Source organism: Ornithorhynchus anatinus, chromosome 1, assembly GCF_004115215.2.
Source record: "Ornithorhynchus anatinus isolate Pmale09 chromosome 1, mOrnAna1.pri.v4, whole genome shotgun sequence".
Classification (NCBI taxonomy): Eukaryota; Metazoa; Chordata; class Mammalia; order Monotremata; family Ornithorhynchidae; genus Ornithorhynchus; species Ornithorhynchus anatinus.
The window spans coordinates 61985758-62010605 of record NC_041728.1 but is presented as its reverse complement, the minus strand read 5'-3'; the positions used below and the strand labels follow the sequence as shown (position 1 = coordinate 62010605).

The window sequence follows — 24848 nt, the reverse complement described above, 5'->3', positions numbered from 1 at the left end:
TTGGCACATAGGAAGTGGTTAACAAATACCGTAAAAAGACCCTTACTCTTGTTCAGAGAAAAGCCAAACTAAAAAAAATTGAACTGCATGAACAAAGCACCATTCAATAGGAACATGTGTTTCAAAAATCATTACCCCACAATTATCCGGTTATTAGTTCAGAATATATTTCAGAATTTACCTTATTTGGAGTAGATTTGATTGTAATTGTAACACTTTTTTTAATCCACAGTATCGAACAAGTGAACAATCTACGGGAAATACAAGCAATGAGGCGCCTGAATCCCCATCCTAATATCCTCACGTTACATGAAGTTGTTTTGTAAGTAGAGTTGTTTTTTAATGCTCTACAGTAAGTACTTCTGGTTCAGTTATCTTTGAGAGAGGGGGCATAAAATGGAAACACTGGTTTACCAGTTCATTGATAATTATTTCTTTTATTTTAACTTGTCACATTTTTATTATGGTTTATAATTATTGTATCATATTTACCCCATTCTCATGGCTTTAAGCTAAAAAGGGTAAAGAAGGCCCCAGAATGGCCAGTGGAAAAGAATACTGAGCTATGGTATTTTAAATTGAAGTTTTTTCAGAATCTGAAATTAGCTTATGGTTTAGCGGACTGTTGCATTAGTGGCCTCTAGACTGTAAGTTCATTGTGGGCAGGGAAAGTGTCTACCAACTCTGATATAGTGTACTTTCCCAAATGCTTAATACAGTGCTCTAACACAGTAAAGTGCTCAATAAATATGATTGAGAACATGGGTGGCCTCTTTCAGACGCACAATAAATATGATTGATTGAGAACATGGGTGGCCTCTTCCAGATTTATTGGTGTTATTTAGATTGCCATGTCAAGGCAGTATACTCCAGGCATTTTTCGTAAAACATTTTTTTTTTCCAAGGAAGAAGCTGAGTGATTCCCATGAACTTCACAGGCCAGAAATAAATCCCCACCATAGGTGCCAGCTTTTAATTTGGAGCAAAGTAGTGAAAAGGGCCTCAGGGATTTTAGAGAGGGTGAAGGCTGAAGAGGTTGGGTTTCAAAAAATTAGTCCAGAAAGCCACATCTTGGGGTCTTTTCAGTCCTGACTGGAAACTGTCAGGTCTTCTCAGGGATCTGGGATGAGCAAGTTGGGAATACAGTTCTAAAAGGTGTGGGGAGCCATCTTTCAAATCAGTCAATTAATGGTATTTATTCATTCATTCAGTAGTATTTATTGAGCACTTACTATGTGCAGAGCACTGTACTAAGCGCTTGGAATGTACAAATTGGCAACAGATAGAGACAGCCCCTGCCCATTGACGGGCTTACAGTATTTACTGAGCACTTACTGTATGCAGAGCTCTGTAGTAAGCGCTTGGGGAGAGTACAATACAGTAGAGTTGGGAGATATGTTCCCTGTCCACAAAGAGCTTACAATCTAGAGGAAGAGTTTACAGTGTAGGTATCCACAATGGGACGCTGTCAAGTTAGGGACAAGATGGAGTTTTAATTTAGGGGACTCTCACTGCTCTGGTCCCAGTTGGCAATAACTTTTTTGTGGACCTCCTATCAATGGGCTCAGACAAGGGTCCGCATTCTAAAGATTGAATCTTTTTCTGAGAATTTGTCCCTCAGAATCCTCATACGGAATAGGTGACTTTAAAACCTAGCCTCACTTTTAATTAGGTAAAATTGCCTTAGAAAAACTATTGTTAATTCCTTTCAAACTAAAGCAACCCGTCATTATTTGAGCTGTTGGGTAGCTTTCAGGCTTGGAATTACTTGCTCCTGAAAGCCTGGGACTGGTTTGATTCCCAACCTTGAATGATCATTTTCTGTATTTACCCAATCTGCTATTTCTAAGTACCAGTCTGAGGCCCTGGAAGTAATTTTAAGCCAGCGTCTCAGAAGGAGTTGGAGGTGGTGGCCCGGTTATGTCACTCTGCACGTTTCTAAGTTTGAGGGACATTCTGGAGAAGCCACATGCATCAGTGATTCTTAGCCAGAGTTTTAGGCTTGAATGTTACCCTCACATTTGTCATATGCTTCTGACCCGGTTATAGTGTAACCTTTTCACCGTGCTTGGCACATAGGAAACACTTAAGAAATCCCACTTTTAAAGATAATTTAATGTTCTGGGATTTAAACCACAGTTAAAACTTTCATTTATCTTTCCTTTACTTCAGTTCCGTTTTGTTTTTTTTAAGTCAGAAAGAAAGCAAGGGGTTTCAGAAATGCATTCAATTCAAATCTCTTGGCTTTCTTTACCTTTTAGCACATCCCCTGCATACCTCTCAGTTCTTAGTTCATTTCATATTTGCAAGAAGCACTTCATTAGCTACCTAGATGTGTTGAAAGAAGATCATTGCTTAGGTATTTCAAATTAAGCTGATATTTACAAATGAATCCAATTAATTTTTTTCTTTTCATAAATACGGGTTTAAATTGAAACCCTCCCTGCTAATGATTAAGCTTTGTCTCCTTTTTCTGATGCATAGGAGTGCCTTATGTTTACAAAACTTTTTTAGAAATGAAGATAAGTATGTTCTCTGAGGAGAAAACAATAAAAAGCAAAAAAAAATCCTTTTTTCTTCAGTGACAGAAAAACTGGTTCTCTTGCACTAATATGTGAACTTATGGACATGAATATTTATGAACTAATACGAGGTATGTAGACTGAGCCACTCTAAAACTGCTTTGTTATTCTCCCTGAAGTTTTGTAATTTTTAACATTTGCTTAAGCTTAATTATTTTTCTATAATCATTATATAATAATTGGAGTGCTAGTGTGATAAAAATGTAGTGCGTGAAGCTGTGGTTTACATTCTTCAGTAATTCCTTGGTTATATAGTCATCAATTATTGGCATTTGTGCATACATGGAAGCATCAATATTTTCCATTAAATATCAGGGTAATACATCACAAATAAGTGAACAACCACCAAATTCAGTTTGTGCTACCCTTCGGCTTAACTGTTAGCATTTTTTTTAATACCCTTGTCTCATATTCACCCCTGAACATTCAGTACTGACTCTCAAAATGAGGCTAATTTTTTTTATTAGGACCCCATCTACCTTATAATGGGATAAAATTTCTGATGTGTTGGTGTGTGCATAGACATTCAGGGTAGCTTAAAAATAAAGCATCTTACTCCTAACTATGAAGGAGTGTACATATAGTTGGAAAAATGTAGTTGTGAACCACAGCCCATCTTTGTCCGTCTTTTAATTAAATAAAGCAGTGCAATCTAGAATTCAGGCTTTCTGTTTCTGGTTCTCAGACTTGTGACTCTAAAGGTTAATCAGTCTTTGTGGTCTTGTTATTAGAATATTTATACTGTTTCATATTACCAACTGTGGCTGTGCTCTGTCCCCTCCACTCTACCGAGACTGCTCTTTCAGAGGTCACCCATGACCTCCTTCTTTCCAAATCCAGTGGCTCCTACTCTATCCTAATCCTCCTTGACCTCTCAGCTGCCTTTGACACTGTTGACCATCCCCTTCTCCTCCACACCTTATCTCACCTTGGCCTCACGGATTCCGTCCTCTCCTGGTTCTCCTCTTATCTCTCTGGCCGTTCATTCTCGGTCTCCTTCGCGGGCTCCTCCTCCCCCTCCCATCCTCTAACTGTTGGGGTTCCTCAAGGGTCAGTTCTCAGTCCTCTTCTGTTCTCCATCTACACTCACTCCCTCGGTGAACTCATTTGCTCTCATGGCTTCAACTATCATCTCTGTGCAGATGACACACAGATCTACATCTCCGCCCTGTCCTCTCCCCCTCCCTTCAGGCTCGTATCTCCTCCTGCCTCCAGGACGTCTCCACCTGGATGTCTGCCCGCCACCTAAAAATCAACATGTCCCAAACTGAGCTCCTCTTCTTCCCTCCCAAACCCTGTCCTCTTCCTGACTTCCCTATCACCGTGGATGGCACGACCATCCTTCCCATCTCTCAGGCCCGCAACCTCGGTGTCATCTTTGACTCGGCTCTCTCGTTCACCCCACACAGCCGATCCGTCACCAACACCTTCCGGTCTCATCTTTATAATATCGCCAAGATCCGCCCTTTCCTCTCCACCCAAACAGCTATCTTACTGCTACGGGCTCTCACGATATCCCGGCTGGATTATTGTGTCAGCCTTCTCTCTGATCTCCATTCTTCCTGTCCCTCCCTGCTCCGCTCTATTCTTCATTACGCTGCCCGGCTCATCTTCCTGCAGAAACGCTCTGGGCATGTCACTCCCCTTCTTAAAAACCTCCAGTGGTTGCGTATTGACATCTGCACGAAACAAAAACTTCTCACTCTAGGCTTCAAGGCTCTCCATCACCTTGCCTGCTCCTACCTCTCCTCCCTTCTCTCTTTCTACTGCCCACCCCACACGCTCCGCTCCTCTGCCACCCACCTCCTCGCCGTCCCTCGGTCTCGCCCATCCCGCCGTCGACCCCCGGGCCACGTCCTCCCGCGGTCCTGGAACGCCCTCCCTCCTCACCTCCGTCAAACTAATTCTCTTCCCCTCTTCAAAGCCCTACTTAGAGCTCACCTCCTCCAAGAGGCCTTCCCAGACTGAGCTTCCCCTTTTCCCTCTGCTCCCTCTGCTGCCCCTCCACCCCCTTCACCTCCCCTCAGCTAAGCCCCATTTTCCCCCCCTTTCCCTCTGCTCCTCTCCCTCTCCCTTCCCCTCCCCTCAGCACTGTGTTCGTCCGCTCAATTGTATATATTTTTTTATTACCCTATTTATTTTGTTAATGAGATGTACATCACCTTGATTCTATTTATTGCTATTGTTTTAATGAGATGTTCATCCCCTTGATTCTATTTATTGCTATTGTTTTTCCTCTGTCTGTCTCCCCCAATTAGACTGTGAGCCCGTCAGTGGGCAGGGACTGTCTCTATCTGTTGCCGATTTGTTCATTCCAAGCGCTTAGTGCAGTACTCTGCACATAATAAGCGCTCAATAAATACTATTGAATGAATGAATGAATTGGCAACAGAAGACCGGAAAGAGTATCCACTTGACAGTTTTTGAGCAACTTCTTGCTCCTCCAGAAAACTGAGAATTTGGCTTAATTCTTCATTTTCTTATTCATTCAGTGATACTTACTGAGCGCTTACTGTGTGCAAAACACTGTGCTAAGCATTTGGGAGAGTTCAGTATAACAGTGGACATATTCCCTACCCACAACAAGCTTACAGTCTAGAGAGGGAGACAGACATTAATATGGATAAGTAAATGAATATGTACATAAGTGCTCTGGGGCTGGAAGGGGGGATGATAAAGAGAGCAAGTCAGGGTGATTCAGAAGGGAGTGGGAGAAGAAAAAAGGAGGGCTTAAGGCAGGGAAGGCCTCTTGGAGGTTGTGCCTTCAAAAAGACTTTGAAGCTGGGGGAGAGTAATTGTCTTGCAGATATGAGAGGGGGACTTTCCAGGCAAGGGGCAGAATGTGGGCAAGAGGATGGTGGCGCGATAGAGGAGATCGAGGCACAGTGAGAAGGTTAGCATTAGATGAGCGAAGTGTGCGGGCTGGGAAGAATTAGGAGAGTAGTGAGGTGAGGTAGGAGGAGGCAAGGTGATTGCTTGAAAGCCAATGGTGAGGGTTTTTGTTTGAGAATACTGTATTTAGTTATGGAGAATACTGTATCCTCCTAGTGTGTTTTCTGATATTTACTTCTGATGTTAACACAAGATAGTCTTTTTTGCTTATCACTTCACTGCAGAACCTAACAAATTCTCAATTGTTCTTTGTGTATTTTCCTTCTTGTGTTGTATTTCGCTATTGCAAGGGCAGTATGGCAGGGGAATTAACCACATTCTATCAGGCTACTAAAAATGAAAACTCACTCCGCCTTCCCCTTTGGAGATCTATATAACTCTGTTAGAGCAAGAAACTAACGCAGGGGAATTAAATACAGCAACAGTTTTTATTAGTTGAGATTCTTTTATCATTTTTTAACTCTATCAAATTGTTAAGAAAAGGGCACATCTCTGAGTTATCTGGCATCTGGGGAAAGAGTCATCCACATTATACCCAATTATTGGTCACCTGCTGAGAGTGTGGTACTTTATTAATGCCATCTGTAAGAGAAGAGGATATCTCGGGATTTAGAAGAGAAAACTGAAAGAGTAGTTGCTGATGCCTTGCATAATTTCCTTGGTGAGGCCATCTGAGCAGAGGCTGATGGGAATTATTCCCTGGAGCCACGGAGCAGCACTTGATGACCTTTCAAGGTCTCTTTGAGTTCTAAAATATCCAAGCTGTAGAATCCTGACCTTTTTATTGAAATACATATATTGTTTCTTCATTAACAAGTTTATTTTTGGGCAGTTGATGGGGGATTCAGAAATGTCTGACTCATTTGCTAGAGAAGAATTCCCCTAAGCCCTTTCTAGGGCAATTGCAGAGGCATAATGCATTTGTGTTTAATGCCCTTGTCACTTAGTATTTGTCTATGTTTTCCTTTTCCACTCAAACCTGTCTAGTGATAAAAGGTTGGAGCTATCTCTGTTTCCCCAGAGGGTTCTCCATCACAATCCCTAGTGTGTGGCTTCTCCCCAAAATTAATTTACCAGCATCTTCTAGGTGAGTGGATTTTTGAAGCTGAGTGGGAAGGAGAAACACGAGTAGCAGTAGAACATGGGCCTGGGAATCGGAAAGATCTAGGTCCTGATCCCAGCTCCGCCAATTGTCTGCTGTGTGAAGCTTGGACAAGTAGTCACTTTACTTCTCTGGGCGTCAGTTTCCTCATCTATAAAATTGGGATTAAGATTAGGAGCCTCATGTGGGACAGGGACTGTGTCTAACTTGATTAGCTTGTATCTACTCCAGGGTTTTGTACAGAACCTGGCACATAAGTAAGTGCTTAACAAATACTATTTAAAAAAAAAAAGAAAAAAGGGAAGTCATTGCACTGTTCTTCCCAGGGTCCTTTGGGATTTATGTTGGAGGCAGAACTAGGCTGGGTGGATCATGAGTCTGGACTCAGTCTCACATCTCCTCCTGTCTTCAAGACATCTCTCCTAGGATGTCCTCCCATCACCTCAAATTTAACATGTCCAAAACAGAGCTCCATATCTTCCCACTCAAACCCCGTCCTCCCCCTGACTTTCCCATCACTTTAGATGGCACCACTATCCTTCCTGTCTCACAAGCCCGTAACCTGGGTTTTATCCTTGACTCCTCTCTTTCGTTCAACCCACATATTCAATCCAGCACTAAATCCTGTTGTTCCCACCTTCACCACATCACTAAAATCCACCATTTCCTCTCCATTCAAACTGCTACCACGTTAATATAATCACTCATCCTCTCCTGCCTGGATTCCTACATCAGCCTCCTTGCTGACCTCCCAACCTCCTGTCTCTCCCTACTCCAGTCCATACTTCAGACTGCTGCCCAGATCCTTTTTCTACAAAAATGTTCAGGACATATCATCCCTCTCCTCAAAAAATTCTATTGGTTGCCCATAAGAGAAGCAGCATGACTCAATGGGAAAAGCCCAGGCTTGGGAGTCAGAGGTCATGGGTTTTAATCCTGCCTCTGCCACTTGTCAGCTGTGTGACTTTGGGCAAGTCACGTCACTTCTCTGTGCCTCAGTTATGTCATCTGTAAAATGGGGATTACCTGATTATCTTGTATTCCCCCAGAGTTTAGAACAGTGCTTGGCACATAGTAAGCGCTTAACAAATGCCATCATTATTATCCACCTCTGCATCAGACAAAAACTCCTTACCATTGGCTTTAAGACACTCCACCACCCTGCCCCCTTCTACTTCGCCTCGCTCCTCTCCTTCTGCAACCCAGCCCACACACTTTGCCCCTCTATTGCTAACCTTCTTACTGTGTCTCCATCTTGCCTATCTCGCCCCTAGTCCACATCCTGCCCAGGATGTTCACATCCTGGGACACCCTCCCTCCTCAAATCCAAGAGAAAATTACTCTCCCCCCTTACTGAAAATACATCTCCTTCCAAGGAGGTCTTCACAGACTAAGCCCCACTTTTCCTCATTTCCCACTCCCTTCTGTATCGCCCTGACTTGCTCCCTTTGCTCTTCCTCCCAGCCCCACAGCACCTATGTACATATCTGTAACTTTCTTTTATTTATTTGTATTGATGTCTGTCTCCCCTCCCCCCCCCCCGCCGAGACTGCATGCTTATTGTGGACAGGGAATGTGACTGTTTATTGTTGTTATGTACTCTCCCAAGCTCATAGTACAGTACTCTGCACACGTAAGCGCTCAATAAATACTATTGAATGAATGAATGAAAGACCTAGTGGCACTGCAAATTGTATTTATAAATAGTTATTAGAATGGGAAGATGAACAGGATTTCTGGACTTTCACTGGCTACTCCACATGAAACAAACTCCTTACCATCAGCTTCAAAACACTCAGTAGGCTCCCCCCAACTACCTTTCCTAGCTGATTTCCTCCTGCAGCTCAGCCCACACATTTCATTCCTCTAACGGCCACCTACTCATTGTACCTTGATCTCATCTACCTCACCACCGACCCCTTGCCCACATCCTCTCTTTGGGCTGCATCTCTCTCCTGCTTCATATATATAGATCACTTCTCTCCCCACCTTGAAAGCCTTATTGAAATCACACCTCCACTAAACCTTCCCTAAGTCCTCATGTCCCCTACTTGGTCTCCCTTCTGCGTCACCTCTGCACTTGACTTAAGTACTTGAAATTTGACCCACAGCACTTAATGTTACTATCTGTAGTTTTTGTTTGTCAGCTCTTCTAGACTGTAAGCTCCTTTTTTTATGGTAAGCGCTTACTGTATGTCAGGCACTGTATTAAACAATGGGGTGGATACAAGCTAATCAGGTTTGACCAAGTCCATGTCCACATTGGGCTCACAGTCTTAATCCCCATTTTTCAGATGAGGTGAGAAAGCACAGAGAACTGAACTGACTTGCCCGAGTTCACACAGCAGGCAACCGGCATAGCAGGGATTAGAACCCAGATCCTTCTGATTCCCAGGCTCGTGCTCTATCCACCCGACCATGCTGCTCCTTGGGGGCAGGAAACAGGTCTACCAAATGTACTATATTGTTTTCTCCCAAGCACTTAGTACAGTAGTGTGGCTCAGTGGAAAGAGCACGGGCTTGGGAGTCAGGTCATGGGTTCGAATCCCAGCTCTGCCACTTCTCAGCTGTGTGACTGTGGGCAAGTCACTTAACTTCTCTGTGCCTCAGTTACCTCATCTGTAAAATGGGGATTAAGACTGTGAGCCCCACGTGGGACAACCTGATTCCCCTGTGTCTACCCCAGCACTTAGAACAGTGCTCTGCAGATAGTAAGCGCTTAACAAATATCAACATTATTATTGTTACAGTACTCTGCACACAGTAAGCAGTGAATCAATCATATTTATGAGTGCTTACTGTGTTCAGAGCACTGTACTAACTGCTTGGGAGAGTACAATATAACAGAGTTGGTAGACACATTCCCTGTCCTTAACAATAAAGCCATGGATTGATTATGATTCCATTATCATTTTTCAAAAAAGATCAATCAGTGGTAATTATTGAGCACTTACTGTGTGCTGAGCACTGTTCTAGGTCTTTGGGAGAGTATAATACAGTTGAGTTGGTAGACATATTTCCTGCCCAAAAGGAGTTTACAGTCTAGAGGGGCAGTCTTGTCTTAAGGCTGTCGAGTCATCTCTGACCCATAGCGACACAATGACACATCTCTCCAGAATACCAGAGGGGGAGACAGATACTAAAAATAATTTACAGAGAGGGAGATGAACTATAAAGATATATGTACATATTCCTCCCTTTTCTACTTGTGTGCTGTGTGACCTTGCAGTAGTCACTTACCTTCTCTGTGCCTCAGTTTCCTCATCTGTAAAATGGGAATTAAGACTGTGAGCCCCATGTGGGTCATGGACTGTGTCCAACCTGATTAGCTTCTGTCTACCCCAGAGCTTTAGTATGAGGTGCCTGGCTTATAATAAGTACTTAATACATACCAAAAAAAAAGTACTTCAGTTTCTTCCACTGTTCCGTTCTTCCTCCTACTAATACTATAACCAACATGTGGATAGAGACTGTGTCCTACCTAGTTATCGTTTATATACCCCAGTGTGGAGTACAATGTTAGACCCACAGTAAGCACTTAAATTCCACAAATATATAAATGCTGTGATTCTGAGGAAGGGTGAACATCAAGAGGCAAAAGCATGGTCTCGGCCCTCTAAGAGGCTAATGTGGAGCCACTTTAGAAGGAAGCCGTTGAATTATGAAAAATTATTTGAAAAATGATTGCACAGTAGAAGGGCTGTAATATCATTTATTCTGGTGGATTTAAGTGACAGTTTAAAGTTGGGCGCGTTCAGTCCTTTGCAGTAGAGTGGTTCCAAATCTGTGGTCCTGAGCTGCCCTTCCAGCATGAAGTAGGCATGAGAATCAAGGTGATGTCAATTACTGTCATCTCTTGTGAACATTTTTGGCTTTAAGATTTTGTGGCATAATGGTGAGAGTGTTGCCCCTTAGGAAGCTAACCATAATGATAGACTCATTTCATGTGCTGAATGCAACAAATTAGTGACCTTACCCATGCCTGGCGCTGAATATTTGTTTAGTTTGATATTCTGAGTAAATTTCAAGGTAATCTTTTTAATGAGAGCATTGTGGTAGGAGAAAGCAGCTATTAAGGCTCCAGAAATTAGTGGTGACCATGATGGAAGTAGCATGGCGTAATGAAAAGAGCCAGGCTTGGGGAGTCAGAGAAACTAACTAGGTTCTAATCCCAGCTTCACCATTTGTCTGCTGTGTGACCTTGGGCAAATCACGTCACTTCTCTGTGCCCAGTTCCCTCATCTGTTAAAATGGGGTTAAGACTGTGAGCCTCATGTGGGACATGGACTGTGCCCAATCTGATTAGCCTGTGTCTACCCCAAGTACTTAGTACAGTGCCTGCACATAGTAAATACTTAACAAATACCATTTTGTAATGGTATTTTTTTATGGGGAGGAAAGGAAAATGCTGTCTAAGATAGCTGGACTCAATGGCATTGAAATGCAGAAAGTTAGGGTTTTTATTCATTGACTTTTATATATTGTTTTGTCTTTTCAAAATCTCCAGTCATTCTGGAAAATAAATATTCTAAACCTTGCACTGCTATATTTGGAGAGGCATGATTTGGTTTTGCAAGTACTGACCTAGGTGTTCTGCCCCTTTAGAAGTAGGTATCATTGAAAAAATCTAGATGAATTATTCAATCAGGAGAATACCATAAGATTTTAGAGACTACGTTTAGCTGAGGTTAGAGCAGCTTATTTTCTGGGGACCAGCGTCCTGAATAAAGAAGAATAAATTTTTTGTTGACATTTATCAAGAAGATTTGGAAGGAGTAGTTGACTTTGAGAGATGTAAGTAATATATTTATGTACTAGGAAACCCTTTTCAACCTTTTGAGATGTTCATTTAAAAAAAATAAAAGCAGAATTCTGCCAGCCTGGAAAAGTTGCCAGAAGTTGCTTATTTTAATCTTTAAATTGTAATATAAATTCTGGAAAAATAATTGCAGGGTTTTGTTAAAATAAAGTCCAGTTTATTACCATTACAATAAAAAAATACAGTTTACACTGTCAATTTATAGTTTGCTTACACTGTAAATGTTACACTTTCCATTTTTCAAATAAGGTAGCAATTCTCTTAGGCAATAGGAAGTAAAGAATGAAAATATCCATCAAGGTCATGCAGCCAGTAAATTGGGAGATGAAACTCTGGTTAGTCCCTGTACAGCTATAAAACATTAATAATTTATACATTTCACACTATAAGGGAAGATTTTGAACAGCAGAATTTTTGCAGTGAAATTCTTTGTATTAATAATGAATGTGCAATTGGAAGCTTCTTAAGGAGAGACTAGAAATTTAGGTTGTTAAGCCAGTTAGCACCACATGATTTGTAGTTGAGTTTCATGACAAATAGACTTAAGTATTGTCCTAACCCTTGGAATAGGAAGAAGCAAAATATAAATCAGTGGTCTCGTTATCATTTTCATTTCCTTTTGGGATAAGATACTTTGGTGCATTTGTTGGGTAATTTTTGCCTTTTGAAACAATGCAAATAGCATGGTCTTGGGTTATCACCACTCTTATTCAACAGAACCTGTTAGTCCAGGATTTAGCATATTTCTACCATAAAATTTTCATAATAAGTATTTGTATCTTCTCAATTCTGTCAGGTACGGAGAGGAGGGAGAGGGGATTCTGAGGTATTTTGAGTTGTCACTGTTGATTCAAGACAATCAAAACTCACTGTAGTCGTCAATTATAAAGTGGCTGGAGGTTTTAATTGAACTGCTAAAATAATTGGAAATTTGACCAGGCTAAGCAAATCCATCTTTTAAGTTTGTAAAAATGAGCATGACTATTACAGAATGAAGGGAAAGGAGCAGGGACATAAGTCAAAAGTTAAAATGTGTGGTGTATTCCTGGTGGCATGGATTCATTCAATAGTATTTTATTGAGCGCTTACTATGTGCAGAGCACTGTACTAAGCGCTTGGGATGAACAAGTCGGCAACAGATAGAGACAGTCCCTGCCGTTTGACGGGCTTACAATCTAATCGGGGGAGACGGACAGACGAGAACAATGGCACTAAACAGCGTCAAGGGAAAACATCTCGTAAAAACAATGGCAACTAAATAGAATCAAGGCGACTGTACAATTCATTAACAAAATAAATAGGAGGTAACGAAAATATATACAGTTGAGCGACGAGTACAGTGCTGTGGGGATGGAAGGGAGAGGTGGAGGAGCAAGGGAAAAGGGGAAAATGAGGCTTTAGCTGCGGAGAGGTAAAGGGGGGATGGCAGAGGGAGTAGAGGGGGAAGAGGAGCTCAGTCTGGGAAGGCCTCTTGGAGGAGTGATTTTAAAGTAAGGTTTTGAAGAGGGAAAGAGAATCAGTTTGGCGGAGTGAGGAGGGAGGGCGTTCCAGGACCGCGGGGAGGACGTGACCCAGGGGTCGACGGCGGGAATAGCGAGACCGAAGGGACGGCGAGGAGGTGGGCGGCAGAGGAGCGGAGCGTGCGGGGTGGGCGGTAGGAAAGAGAGAAGGGAGGAGAGGTAGGAAGGGGCAAGGTGATGGAGAGCCTTGAAGCCTAGAGTGAGGAGTTTTGTTTGGAGCGGAGGTCGATAGGCAACCACTGGAGTTGTTTAAGAAGGGGAGTGACATGCCCAGATCGTTTCTGCAGGAAGATGAGCCGGGCAGCGGAGTGAAGAATAGACCGGAGCGGGGCGAGAGAGGAGGAAGGGAGGTCAGAGAGAAGGCTGACACAGTAGTCTAGCCGGGATATAACGAGAGCCCGTAATAGTAAGGTAGCCGTTTGGGTGGAGAGGAAAGGGCGGATCTTGGCGATATTGTAGAGGTGAAACCGGCAGGTCTCGGTAACGGATAGGATGTGTGGGGGGAACGAGAGGGACGAGTCAAGGATGACACCGAGATTGCGGGCCTGCGGGACGGGAAGGATGGTCGTGCCATCCACGGTGATGGAGAAGTCTGGGAGCGGACCGGGCTTGGGAGGGAGATGAGGAGCTCAGTCTTGCTCATGTTGAGTTTTAGGTGGCGGGCCGACATCCAGGTGGAGACGTCCCGGAGGCGGGAGGAGATGCGAGCCTGAGGGAGGGGGAGAGGACAGGGGCGGAGATGTAGATCTGCGTGTCATCTGCGTAGAGATGGTAGTCAAAGCCGTGAGAGCGAATGAGTTCACCGAGGGAGTGAGTGTAAATGGAGAACAGAAGAGGGCCAAGAACTGACCCTTGAGGAACTCCAACAGTTAAAGGATGGGAGGGGGAGGAGGCTCCAGCGTAGGAGACCGAGAATGATCGGCCAGAGAGGTAAGAGGAGAACCAGGAGAGGACAGAGTCCGTGAAGCCAAGGTGAGATAAGGTATGGAGGAGGAGGGATGGTCGACAGTGTCAAAGGCAGCAGAAAGGTCAAGGAGGATCAGAATGGAAGTAGGAGCCATTGGATTTGGCAAGAAGGAGGTCATGGGGTGACCTTTAGAGAGAGCAGTCTCGGTAGAGTGGAGGGACGGAAGCCGAGATCGGAGGGGGTCTAGGAGAGAATGGGAGTTAAGGAATTCTAGGCATCGATTGTAGACGACTCGTTCTAAGATTTTGGAAAGGAAGGGTAGTAGGGAGATAGGACGATAACTGGAGGGGGAAGTGGGGTCAAGAGCGGGTTTTTATGACATTTTAAAGCTTATTTTTCTATTCTTTAAACTGCACAGGGAGAAGACATCCGTTATCAGAAAAAAAAATCATGAATTATATGTACCAGTTATGTAAGTCTCTTGATCATATGCACAGGTACGATACCATAAATTTAACCCACTGATTTTTACCTCATTGTTTGTAAATAGGAAAAATTTAGTCTCATTAGGAGCAATTGATTTTAATCCCTTTTTTATATTGGTGCAGAAATGGAATATTTCACAGAGATGTAAAACCAGAAAACATATTAATAAAGGTAAGAAATCTTTTATAATTTGCTTGAAATAGAAAATAAAGTATATGACATACAAGATTCCAATTTTGATTTTTTTTTTAATTATTGCTGGACTATCATATTTGCCTTTAATATTGCATGTAGGAGAATTCAGCTCATTAAAAGCCACATTTTAAAAAGAATTTCTTAAGCCGCTATTGAGACATAAATAATTATGGGAATGTATAAACTTATAGGTGCTAGTGCATGTTCGATCTTTGCGTAGGAAAATATATAAATTAGAGGTTGAGACTGGGATGTCAAACTCAAAAATTAAATTTATAAAAATATTAGTACAGGGTTAGAAGTTCCATTTTTAACAGGTATTTTAAAAACAAATGAAACTATGACCTTTGACCCCAATGACCTGGCCACCTTCTTTATGAAGAAAATTGACACTATCCAGCGTGATCTCCCCAAAATATCCCCTGCCCCTTCTTCAACTCTCTCATCTTTCCCAGCAGTATCTCTAGAGGAGATCTTTTGCCTTCTCTCAAAATCCACCCCCTCCTCCTGCACATCTGACCCCATTCCTCCACACCTTATCAAAACACTTGACCCCTCCTGTCTCCCCTCCCTAACAGCCATCTTTAACTGTTCTGTCTCCAAATGGCTTCTTTCCCACTGCTTTCAAACATGCCCATGTCTCTCCTATACTAAAAAAAAAAACCCTCCCTTGATCCCACAGCTCCATCCAGCAATCACCCCATCAGCCCCTTACCATTCCTCTCCAAACTCCTTGAGCAAGTTGTATGTACCCACTGTTTCAATTTCCTCTACTCCAGTTCTCTCCTTGACCCCCCTCCAATCTGTTTCCGGCCCTTTCACTCCTCAGCATCTGCCCTCCCAGAGGTCACCGATGATCTCCTTCTTGCCAGATCCAACGGCCTCACCTCCATCCTAATCCTCCTTGACTTCTCAGCTACCTTCAAAACTGTCGACCAACCCCTTCTCCTGGAAACATTGTCCAGCCTCGGTTACACTGACACTGTCCTCTCCTGGTTCTCTCTTATTCTCTCTGGCCACTAATTTTCAATCTCTTTCACGGGCTCCTCCTGTGTCTTCCATCCCCAACTGTGGGTGTTCAGATCTGAACCTGGTTCCCATCTATTCTCTGCCTACACCCACTCCTTTGGAGAACTCATTCCCTCCAGTGGCTTCAAGTACCACCTGTATGTGGATGATACCCAAATCTACATCTCCAGCCCTGATCTCTCTCCCTCTCTGCAGTCTCACATTTCCTCCTGTCTTTAAGACAGCTCTACTTCGATGTCCTCCTGAAACCTCAAGCTTAACATGTCCAAACAGAGCTCCTTATCTTCCCACCCAAGCCCTGCCCTCCCCCCTTACTGTAGACAGCACACCTTCCTGCCTCACAAGCCTGTAACTTTGGTGTTATCCTTGACTCCTCGCTCTCATTCAACCCACATATTTAATCTATCACTAAATCCTGTCAGTTCTACCATCACAACATAGCTAAAATCTACTCTTTCCTCTCCATCCAAACTGTTACTATGATAATGCATTCACTTATCCTATCCCACATTGATTACTGCATCAGCCTCCTTGTTGACCTCCCAGCCTCCTGTCTCTCCCCACTCCAATCCATACTAAATTCTGCTGCCTGGATCATTTTTCTACGGAAATGTTCAGGACATGTTTCCCCAATCCTCAAGAAGCTCAAGTGGTTATCCATCCACCTCTACATCAAGCAAAAACTCCTCACCATTGGCTTTAAAGCACTCAATCATCTTGCTCCCTCTACCTCAGCTACTCTCCAACTGCAACCCCGCCCTGCTTGCTTCACTCCTCTAATGCTAACCTTCTCACTACACGTCGATCTCATCTGTCTTCACACCCCTCACCCACATCCTGCCTCTGTCTTGGAAATCCCTCCCTCCTCAACTCTGACAGACAGTTACTCTCTCCACCTTCAAAGCCTTACTGAAGGCACATCTCCACGAGGCCTCCTTTCCTCTTCTCCCACTCCATTCTGGGTTGCCCTGACTTGCTCCCTTTATTCATCTCCCCCAGCCCCACAGAACTTATGTTCATATCTGTAATTTATTTATATTAATGTCTTTCTCCCTCTCTAGACTGTAAGCTCATTGTGGGCAGGGAATATGTCTGTTTATTGTTATATTGTACTCTCCCAAGCGCTTAGAGCACTGGTCTGCACACAGTAAGCCCTCAATAGGGAAGCAGCGTGGCTCAGTGGAAAGAGCCTGGGCTTCGGAGTCAGAGGTCATGAGTTCCACTCCCGGCTCTGCCACTTGTCAGCTGTGTGACTGTGGGCAAGTCACTTCACTTCTCTGTGCCTCAGTTCCCTCATCTGTAAAATGGGGATTAACTGTGAGCCTCGTGGGACGACCTGATTACCCTGTATCTCCCCCAGTGCTTAGAACAGTGCTCTGCACATAGTGAGCGCTTAACAAATACCAACATTATTAACATTATTATTAATAAATACAATTGAATGAATGAACGAATGAATGAATAAGCTAAATTTAAGTTTAACATCTATTATCTGTTTCTCCAGCCCCTTTCGGACTTCCTTATAGCAAACACACTAACCATAGAAATTGAGCTTTATCTTGTGAAAACAAATTCTTTACCAGACAGGAAATGCCCCAAAAGAGAAGTCCTAAGCCTAGGAAAGCCACAAAATATATCATGTTATAAATCTGATACATTCCCATTGTAATTTGCAACAGCCACCCCTCAGTGCTCATGTACAGGGATATTCTATGTCCTGAAAATTGGCACCCTTTAAAGTAATACAATAAAATGATACCAGTGAAACCCATGAGGGCTATTTAAAATGTGATTAAGGACTCCTTAATTGCAATTTGACATAAAAGAACATATTATTTCTTTTGGTTCATTTTGAGAGCTACAAGATGGTTCGATGACCTAACTTGCAGTAATGTAGAACAGAAAAGATATCCAGAATAGTAAACCTGTCAAATAGAAAGCCATTGTGTGTGTTAAATCATAAGTTATGGACTTGAGTGCAAATGCCCGAAGTGGTCAGAGAATAGTAGCTGGAAAAGCAAATGCATATTTTTACTTATTTTCTGTTTGTACCGAAATTTCCAAGGCTTCTCGTTACCCTAATTTTTATTGTGGCTTGTTACCCATTTGTGGCTGTTGTTTTTTGTTTTTTTTCTCACAGAAAGACCTCCTAAAACTGGGGGACTTTGGATCATGTAGAAGTGTTTATTCCAGACCACCATACACAGAATATATCTCTACCCGCTGGTACCGAGCCCCAGAGTGCCTTCTCACAGATGGGTACTATAGCTCCAAAATGGACATGTGGAGTGCTGGCTGTGTCTTTTATGAAATCTCAAGGTAAAGATTGTTCATTTTAAGAAAATGTAAACTCTCATTTGCTAAACCACACTAACTGTTCTACGCTAACTGTTCATTGATGTAATCAGTAAATCAGAAGTGAAGGCTCCAGCGTCCATAATCACATCCATAAATGGTGAAGTTAATTTGAAAATCAAAATTTGGTTTTTCAAGATTTGATGGTTTGTTAGTAAACTTAGTTGTTCAACCTCTCAATCTATTAAACAATAATTTGCTTGGACTGTATACCCTTTTAAAGAAATGAAAGGATGGAAAATTAAGGGAGCCAAAGATATTTCACCTGCCAAATATTGTTAGTTTATAGTAAAACCTTCATGAAAATGCATGTTCTACCTTAACATGGTGTTTTTACCATGGTTTGGCTGGAGTGGATTGACAGATTAGGACACGTTCGTCCAAGAACCACAAGCCTCTCTGGAATATAGTAGGGGTATGGTGCTGGAATCAATCAATCAGTGGTATTTATTGAGCACTTTACTATGTGCAGAGCACTGTACTAAGGTGCTTAGGGGAGAGTATAGTACAACGAAGTTAGCGACATATTCCCCGCCCACAATGAACTTACAGTTTAGAGGGGGAGGCAGATATTGATATATGTAATTTATAATATATAAAGATATTCACATAAGTGCTGTGGGGTTTCAGAGTGGGGCAAATATCAAATGCCCAAAGTTGACCGATCCAAATGCAAACTTGATGCAGAGGGAGAGGTGGCGGGGAAAAGAAGGCTTAATTAGGAAAGGCCTCTTGGGGGAGATGTGACCTTAATAATCCTTTGAAAGTGGGAAGAGCGGTGGTCTGGCATATATGGACAGGGGGCAGAATCCAGGTTAGGGAAGGGACATGGGAAAGGGATTGGTGGCAAGGTAGATGAGATTGGGGCAGAGTGAGTAAACTGGAACTAAAGGAGCAAAGTGTGTGGGCTGGGCTGGAGTAGAGAAGTGACTGGATTTCTGCCATCAGCGCTCTGCAGCTTGGGCACAGGAATGGAGGAAGCAGGCTATGGAGTTGATCCAGAGCTGCTGGTTAGTGTTAGAATAATAATACTAATGGTGGTACTTGTTAAGCGCTTACTTTGTGCAAAGCACTGTTCTAAGCGCTGGGGGGATTCAGGGTGATCAGGTTGTCCCATGTGGGGCTCACAGTCTTAATCCCCATTTTACAGATGAGGTAACTGAAGCCCAGAGAAGTTAAGTGACTTGGCCAAAGTCACACAGCTGACAACGACGGAGCCGGGATTAGAACTTGTGACCTCTGACTCCCAAGCCTGTGCTCTTTTCACTAAACCACGCTGCTTAGAGAGAGACCAAAGGACTTTAGTTCAGTGGAGAGAGTGGTGTTGAGGGCGTTGATTTGTGCATTAAGAGTAGGTAGTTTGGGTTGGAAGAAACGGTTGTATAAAGGGCTGTGTTATCAGGCTCAGGGAATACTGTAAACACTCATTGATAAGTCTGTTTTTACACTTTTCTTTCAAGATTACAGTCCTGGAAATTGGGTTTGGTAACTACGGCTGGTTTTGCTGGTTTGATGTGTTTTTAGGAGCTGTTACTATCCTGCTCCTGAGGAAGACATGGTGGGTGAATAAGTGAAAACCACAGGTGATCCTAAATTCTCTTTAGCTCCAGTTTTCGATTCTCTCACCTTTCAAAAAACTTTGACTCCTTTAAAGTTGATTTCCCAGCTACAAAACCAATTCTGGTTTGTCCCCTCTTCATTTCTTCCTTTCCCCCTTTAGCCTGCTGATGGAGGCTTAATGAGCCTGGCATAAAATACAGGTGGGCAGCAGGCTGAGAATCTGGGAGGAGCAAATGGCCTGATCATTTTCAGCCTGAATAATCCACCCTCAAACATGGCTAAGGTGAATTGAAATTTAAGGAAGTTTTGGTTTACCTTACCCAAGTTTAAAATCTACTTGCCATTCTCTCCCAGATTCTAGACAGTGGGAACTTTCAGTTCAAGACTCTGTCCTCTTCAGACCTTCAGGGTCATTTGTTATACTCTAGGTAATTTGATGGAAGGAGATTGTTTCTGCATAATTTCCATCAAGCCTTGAGATGGAAGAATGACAATTCTTGAGAATTCGGTCTTTAAAGGACACTGTGGCTGATTGGACTTAATATGTCAAATACATTGAATTCATCTCTGATTCTTAAAAATTAGCTTTATAATCCTTTTAGTTCTTTCCTATGCTTCAGACTCCATCTCTCTTTCCTCTGCCTCATGAGGCTGGGAACTGTTTTTCCTCTGTCATCTGGCTTCCTCTCTCCATCATTTAGGTTCAGATTGGCTTTGAAACTGCAGGATAATATTGGAACTTCTTTGACAGAAGTTAGTCAATTAACTTAAGTCCCTGTAAACCCTCTTTTCCCCGGCTCGCTCTCCCATCTGCGTCATCCATCCATTTCAATCCCGTTTGCGTCATCTGTGCATTTCCATCTGTGACCTCTGGACTTCTGATATTCGCCCTTACCCCACAGGACTTATGTAATATCTTTAAATGATATATTATAAATTACCTCTTTATTCATTTTACTGTCTGTCTCCCCTTCTAGACCGTAAGTTTTTTATGGACAGGGAACATGGTTGCTAATTCTGGTGTCTTGTAAGCTCCCAAGCTCCTAGTACAGTGTTCTGCACATAGTAAACCCTCAATAAATGTGAATGATTGATACTCATTTTCAATCATTATTAATGATAGAATCTGTTGAGCACTGCTGAGTTCAGAGTACTATTCTAGGCATTTGGGGAACATATAGATAATTCTTAATCCTAAATTCATATGTTAAAACCAATACATTTTCCTTAAAATATATTCCCTGAAGAGCTCAAACCTGTGGCTTTTGCTGTCATTCCTTTCACCTGATAATAACAGCTTCTCAATTAGGAGCTATTCTGGAAATCTATAATTGCAAACTTCATTTTTTTTTTAAATTTAGTAAGTGAAAGCTATCACTTTGAACTGCAGGGTCCATCAGACCTATTTACTTCTGTACTTCATATTTTTTTAATTACTGATTGTTTTTATTAACACTCATGACTTTAAAAAAGTCCACACTGCTAGCACAAGTGTATTTCAAAATAATTTATCATAATAGTAAATGCTTGAAATCCTCCCGTGTAATAGCGGGAGGAAAACAAACATCCATTTTCAGAAATAGGGGGAAATATGACCTTACTCCTCGAAGGACAGATCTAGTATTTGGGCACTTGAATTTCTGAGTGTGATCTCAGGCCAGGCACTGTACTAAGCACTGGGGGAGATAGAAGCTAATAAGATTGGACACAGTCCTTGTCCCACATGGAGCGCACAGTCGTAATGCCCATTTTACAGATGAGGTAACTGAGGCACAAGGAAGTTAAAGTGACTTGCCCAAGGTCACAAAGCAGACAAGTGGCAGAGCCAGGATTAGTACCCACATCCTTCTGACTCCCAGGCCCAAGTTCTATCCATTAGGCCACATGGCTTCTCTGTCTTAATCTTAAAACAATAGTTAAACAGAAATCTTAAACACATACTTTCCCACTCTGGCCTTATCCTTCCACAAACAGAGCAGGAGGAGGCACGAAGAAGTCTCTTCTGTGAAGAAGGGATTTATAGAATGCCCAAGTCCTGGGCAGTCTGGCCCAGATTTCTCTCAAGCCCCTTGGCCTTTGGCCATGTGCAAATTGGCTTGCTTGTATGAATAATCAGGATGAGTCAAAAGTCTTTATTTGTTTTTCATTCCTTTCTCTTGTAAACCCAGAGTAGATTTTCTGAGCAGCATAAATTAATAATTGAATCTGGATAATAGCTGGCTTCAAGCAATCCCAGAAATGGTAAATCTTTTGTAAACATTTTGTTAAGAAAATGAACTTTTTGCAATTAGAAACTAGAGTAGTAATTAGTTTCCGATCTCGCATATTGGGCTCGAGCCCCAGTGCTACAAACATTACTTTTCAACAGACGTCCACTTTATAGCTTAAGGCATAAACAATTTTCAGAGGGTGGAAAAACGTGCTATTAGTAGCATAATAAAGAAACATGACTTTCTCTTGGTTAGGGTGCAGAAAAGGAAAAAAAAAACAATCCAACAGACATATGTAGGAGGTTTCTCACTGTATCTATGAATATGCTTTTAGGTTCAGGGTTATTATTTTAAGATACCTGGAGCAATTTTAAATTCCACGTTTCCTCTTCAGAGTTAGGGTGTCATTAGGGGGTTATCTGTCTACAAGCTATTGAAATCATGAATATTCCCACTGAACCCAATAGGCTGGATCTAGGTTGCATCTAATTTATAACCTAGTCTCTTGTTGCTTGATATTAGGCTAGGAAGAGAACTCCATGTGACTCAGACGCTGCTGTTTAAAAGATTAAGAAATTCAGTTGCTGGTGTGGCAGGCCTACTCTTTGGCCCAGTGTTTTGAAGGAGGAGGTGAATAGAAACTCTGGGGGCCATGAAAGACATAAGAAAGAAACCTTCTGGAAAATAAACTCTTATTTTAAAATGTTCAGCAACGGTTTTTTATTTTCCCATCAAAGTAGCCGAAACTCCTCCTCCAGTGCACTAAGCATTAACTGACTGGGTTGATAATCTCAAAAGGAATTTTGGGGTTTGCAGATTTCTGTAGTACAACTCAGACTGATGGACTGAGATTAAAGTTTTTCAGCAGAGTGGCACACCTAGGTGAGAGAGAGGGGAGTCTCCCATAGGGCAGGTCCTACAGACCGTAAGCTCCTTGTGGACAAGGGACCATCTCTGTTGTGTTGTACTTTCCCAAGCACTTAGTACGTGGTCTGCATACAGTAAGCGCTAAATAAATGCCATTGATTGATTTGCTAAATGTCTTGTTGCTGCTGTGGAAGGATGAGGCAGGCTGGAGAGCTGAAATTTCCCACAAGAGGCTTGTCCCAGAGGAGACCTGGGACTTTTGGAAATGTTTGGCTGCTGAGGAAACAGGTTTGACCAACGGTCTGAGATGGTGCAAGGCATTTTCCCACCTGGTTCAACCCTGGCCCTTCCAGAAATGGGACTGGGGTACCTTCTTGTGGTAAAACCTACACTGTTAACCAGGGAGTGAATGTAGCAAGAGGACAAGCATGCGAGAGTTACACTCTATTTTGCCATCTCCTTGAATTTCAGTCAATCTGTAAAATGGGGATTCAGGACCTGTTCTCCTTCCTACTTATTTTGAGCTCCGTGTGAAAGAGGGACTGTGTCTGATCTGATTTTGTTATAGCAGGTAGAGCACGGGCCTGGGAGTCAGAAGGTCATGGGTTCTAATCCCAGCTCTGCCAGGTGTTTGCTGTATGACCTTGGGCAAGTTGCTTCACTTCTCTGGGCCTCAGTTACCTACCTCATCTGTAAAATGGGGATTGGGACTGTGAGACTATCCCACCATGGGTTGAGGCCAATGTCCAAACTTGATTGCTTGTAATCCATTCCAGTGCTTAATACACTGCCTGGCACATAGTAAGCGCTTAACAAATACCACAGTCATCATCATTACCATAGTCTTTGGCACATAGTAACATATACCACTATTATTATTCTCTAGGCTGTAAGCTCATTGTGAGCAGGGAGCATGTTCTACCACCTTGTTTAGACTGTTGAGCCCGTTAGTGGGCAGGGATTGTCCCTATCTGTTGCCGAATTGTACATTCCAAGCGGCTTAGTACAGTGCTTTGCACATAGTAAGCACTCAATAAATACTATTGAATGAATGAACTCTGTCGTACTTTGTCAAGTGCTTTGCACAGTGCTTTGCCACATAGTAAGCGTTCAATAAATATGATTGTCTGATGAGCCAGAAATATTTGTTGAGTGGAGAGCATTGTAATAAGCACTCCCTAGGGAGAATATAATAGAATTTAGTGAATACGGTCTGTGACTTCAAGGAGCTTACAGTCTAAGAGAAAAACAGACACGAGTCACAAGATAGGGAGGAAGTAATGAGTATAAAGATGTGTACATAAGGCTCTCGGGGTGGTTGTGAGTCCTAGTGCATAGGGATTGGAAGTGATAGTTGGGAAATACGAAGAGGGAAGATGAGAAATTATTTGAGATGTGATTTCAGAAGAGCTTTGAAGAAGGGAAAGCGGTGATCTGTTGGATTGTGAAGGGAATGGAGCCCAAGAGAAGAAGCATGGCCTAGTGGATAGGCAGGGGCCTGGGAGTCAGAAGGACCTGGGTTCTAATCCCAGCTCTGCACTTGTCTGCTGTGTTGACCTTGAGCAGTCACTTCATTTCTGTGCCTTAGTTACTTTGTCCGTAAAATGGGAATTAAGACTTTGAGCCCCACGTGGGACATGGACTGTGTCCAGCCTGATGCTGATAAGCTTGTATGTACTCCAGTGCTTAACAGAGTACTTGACACATAGTAAGTGTTTAACAGATACCATAAAATAAAAGGCAAGAGGGCGTTCCGGCAGGAGGGAGGGCATGAGGAATAGGTCAGTGGTGGGAGACATGAGGAGGCCCAGTGAGGAGATTAGCTTAAGGGGAGTGTGGCCTTAAAGCTAATGGTCAGGAATTTCTGATGCTTGTGGAGAAGAATGGGCAGTCATTGGAGGCTTTTGAGAAGTGGAGTGATGAGCGCAGAATGACACTGAGCTCAGGAGTCTGGGCAGGAGAGTGAAGGGTGGATTTGGAAGACCAAAGCCGCAGGGATCAACTAGGTTGATGCAGGAGTTGAGTCAGGATATGACAAGCACCTGGGCCGGCATGAAGGGGCAGATCCTAAAAATGCTGTGGAGGAAAAAACGACAAGATTGGGTGACAGACTGAATATGGGAGTTGAAGAGAATGCAATACCAAGATTGTGGATATCAGAGACATGGAGGATGATGGTGTTGTCAACTGAGATGGGAAATTTAGGTGGAGGAGAGGAGTTGGGAAGGAAAGTGAGGAGTTTACTATTGTTCTTGAGATGTCAGCTGGACATCCGTTTAGAGATGTTCTTGAGGGAAGAACTTGAAATTGCAGAGGAGAGATGT

General features: G+C 42.8%; 1 protein-coding gene across 5 annotated transcripts in view; it reads left to right on the top strand.

Moving 5' to 3' along the window:
* MOK (MOK protein kinase) overlaps positions 1-24848 on the top strand; it is a 53078-nt gene that overhangs the window by 18974 nt on the left and 9256 nt on the right. For 4 of the 5 annotated variants that reach the window (XM_029065159.2, XM_029065150.2, XM_029065174.2 and 1 more), the window contains exons 3-7: positions 233-322; positions 2583-2653; positions 14241-14319; positions 14431-14479; positions 17673-17851. In XM_029065159.2, coding sequence (XP_028920992.1) covers positions 233-322; positions 2583-2653; positions 14241-14319; positions 14431-14479; positions 17673-17851 — 468 coding nt within the window. Of the gene's footprint in view, positions 1-232; positions 323-2484; positions 2654-14240; positions 14320-14430; positions 14480-17672; positions 17852-24848 lie in introns of those variants that run through there. The other variant, XM_029065168.2, reaches the window with a different exon arrangement.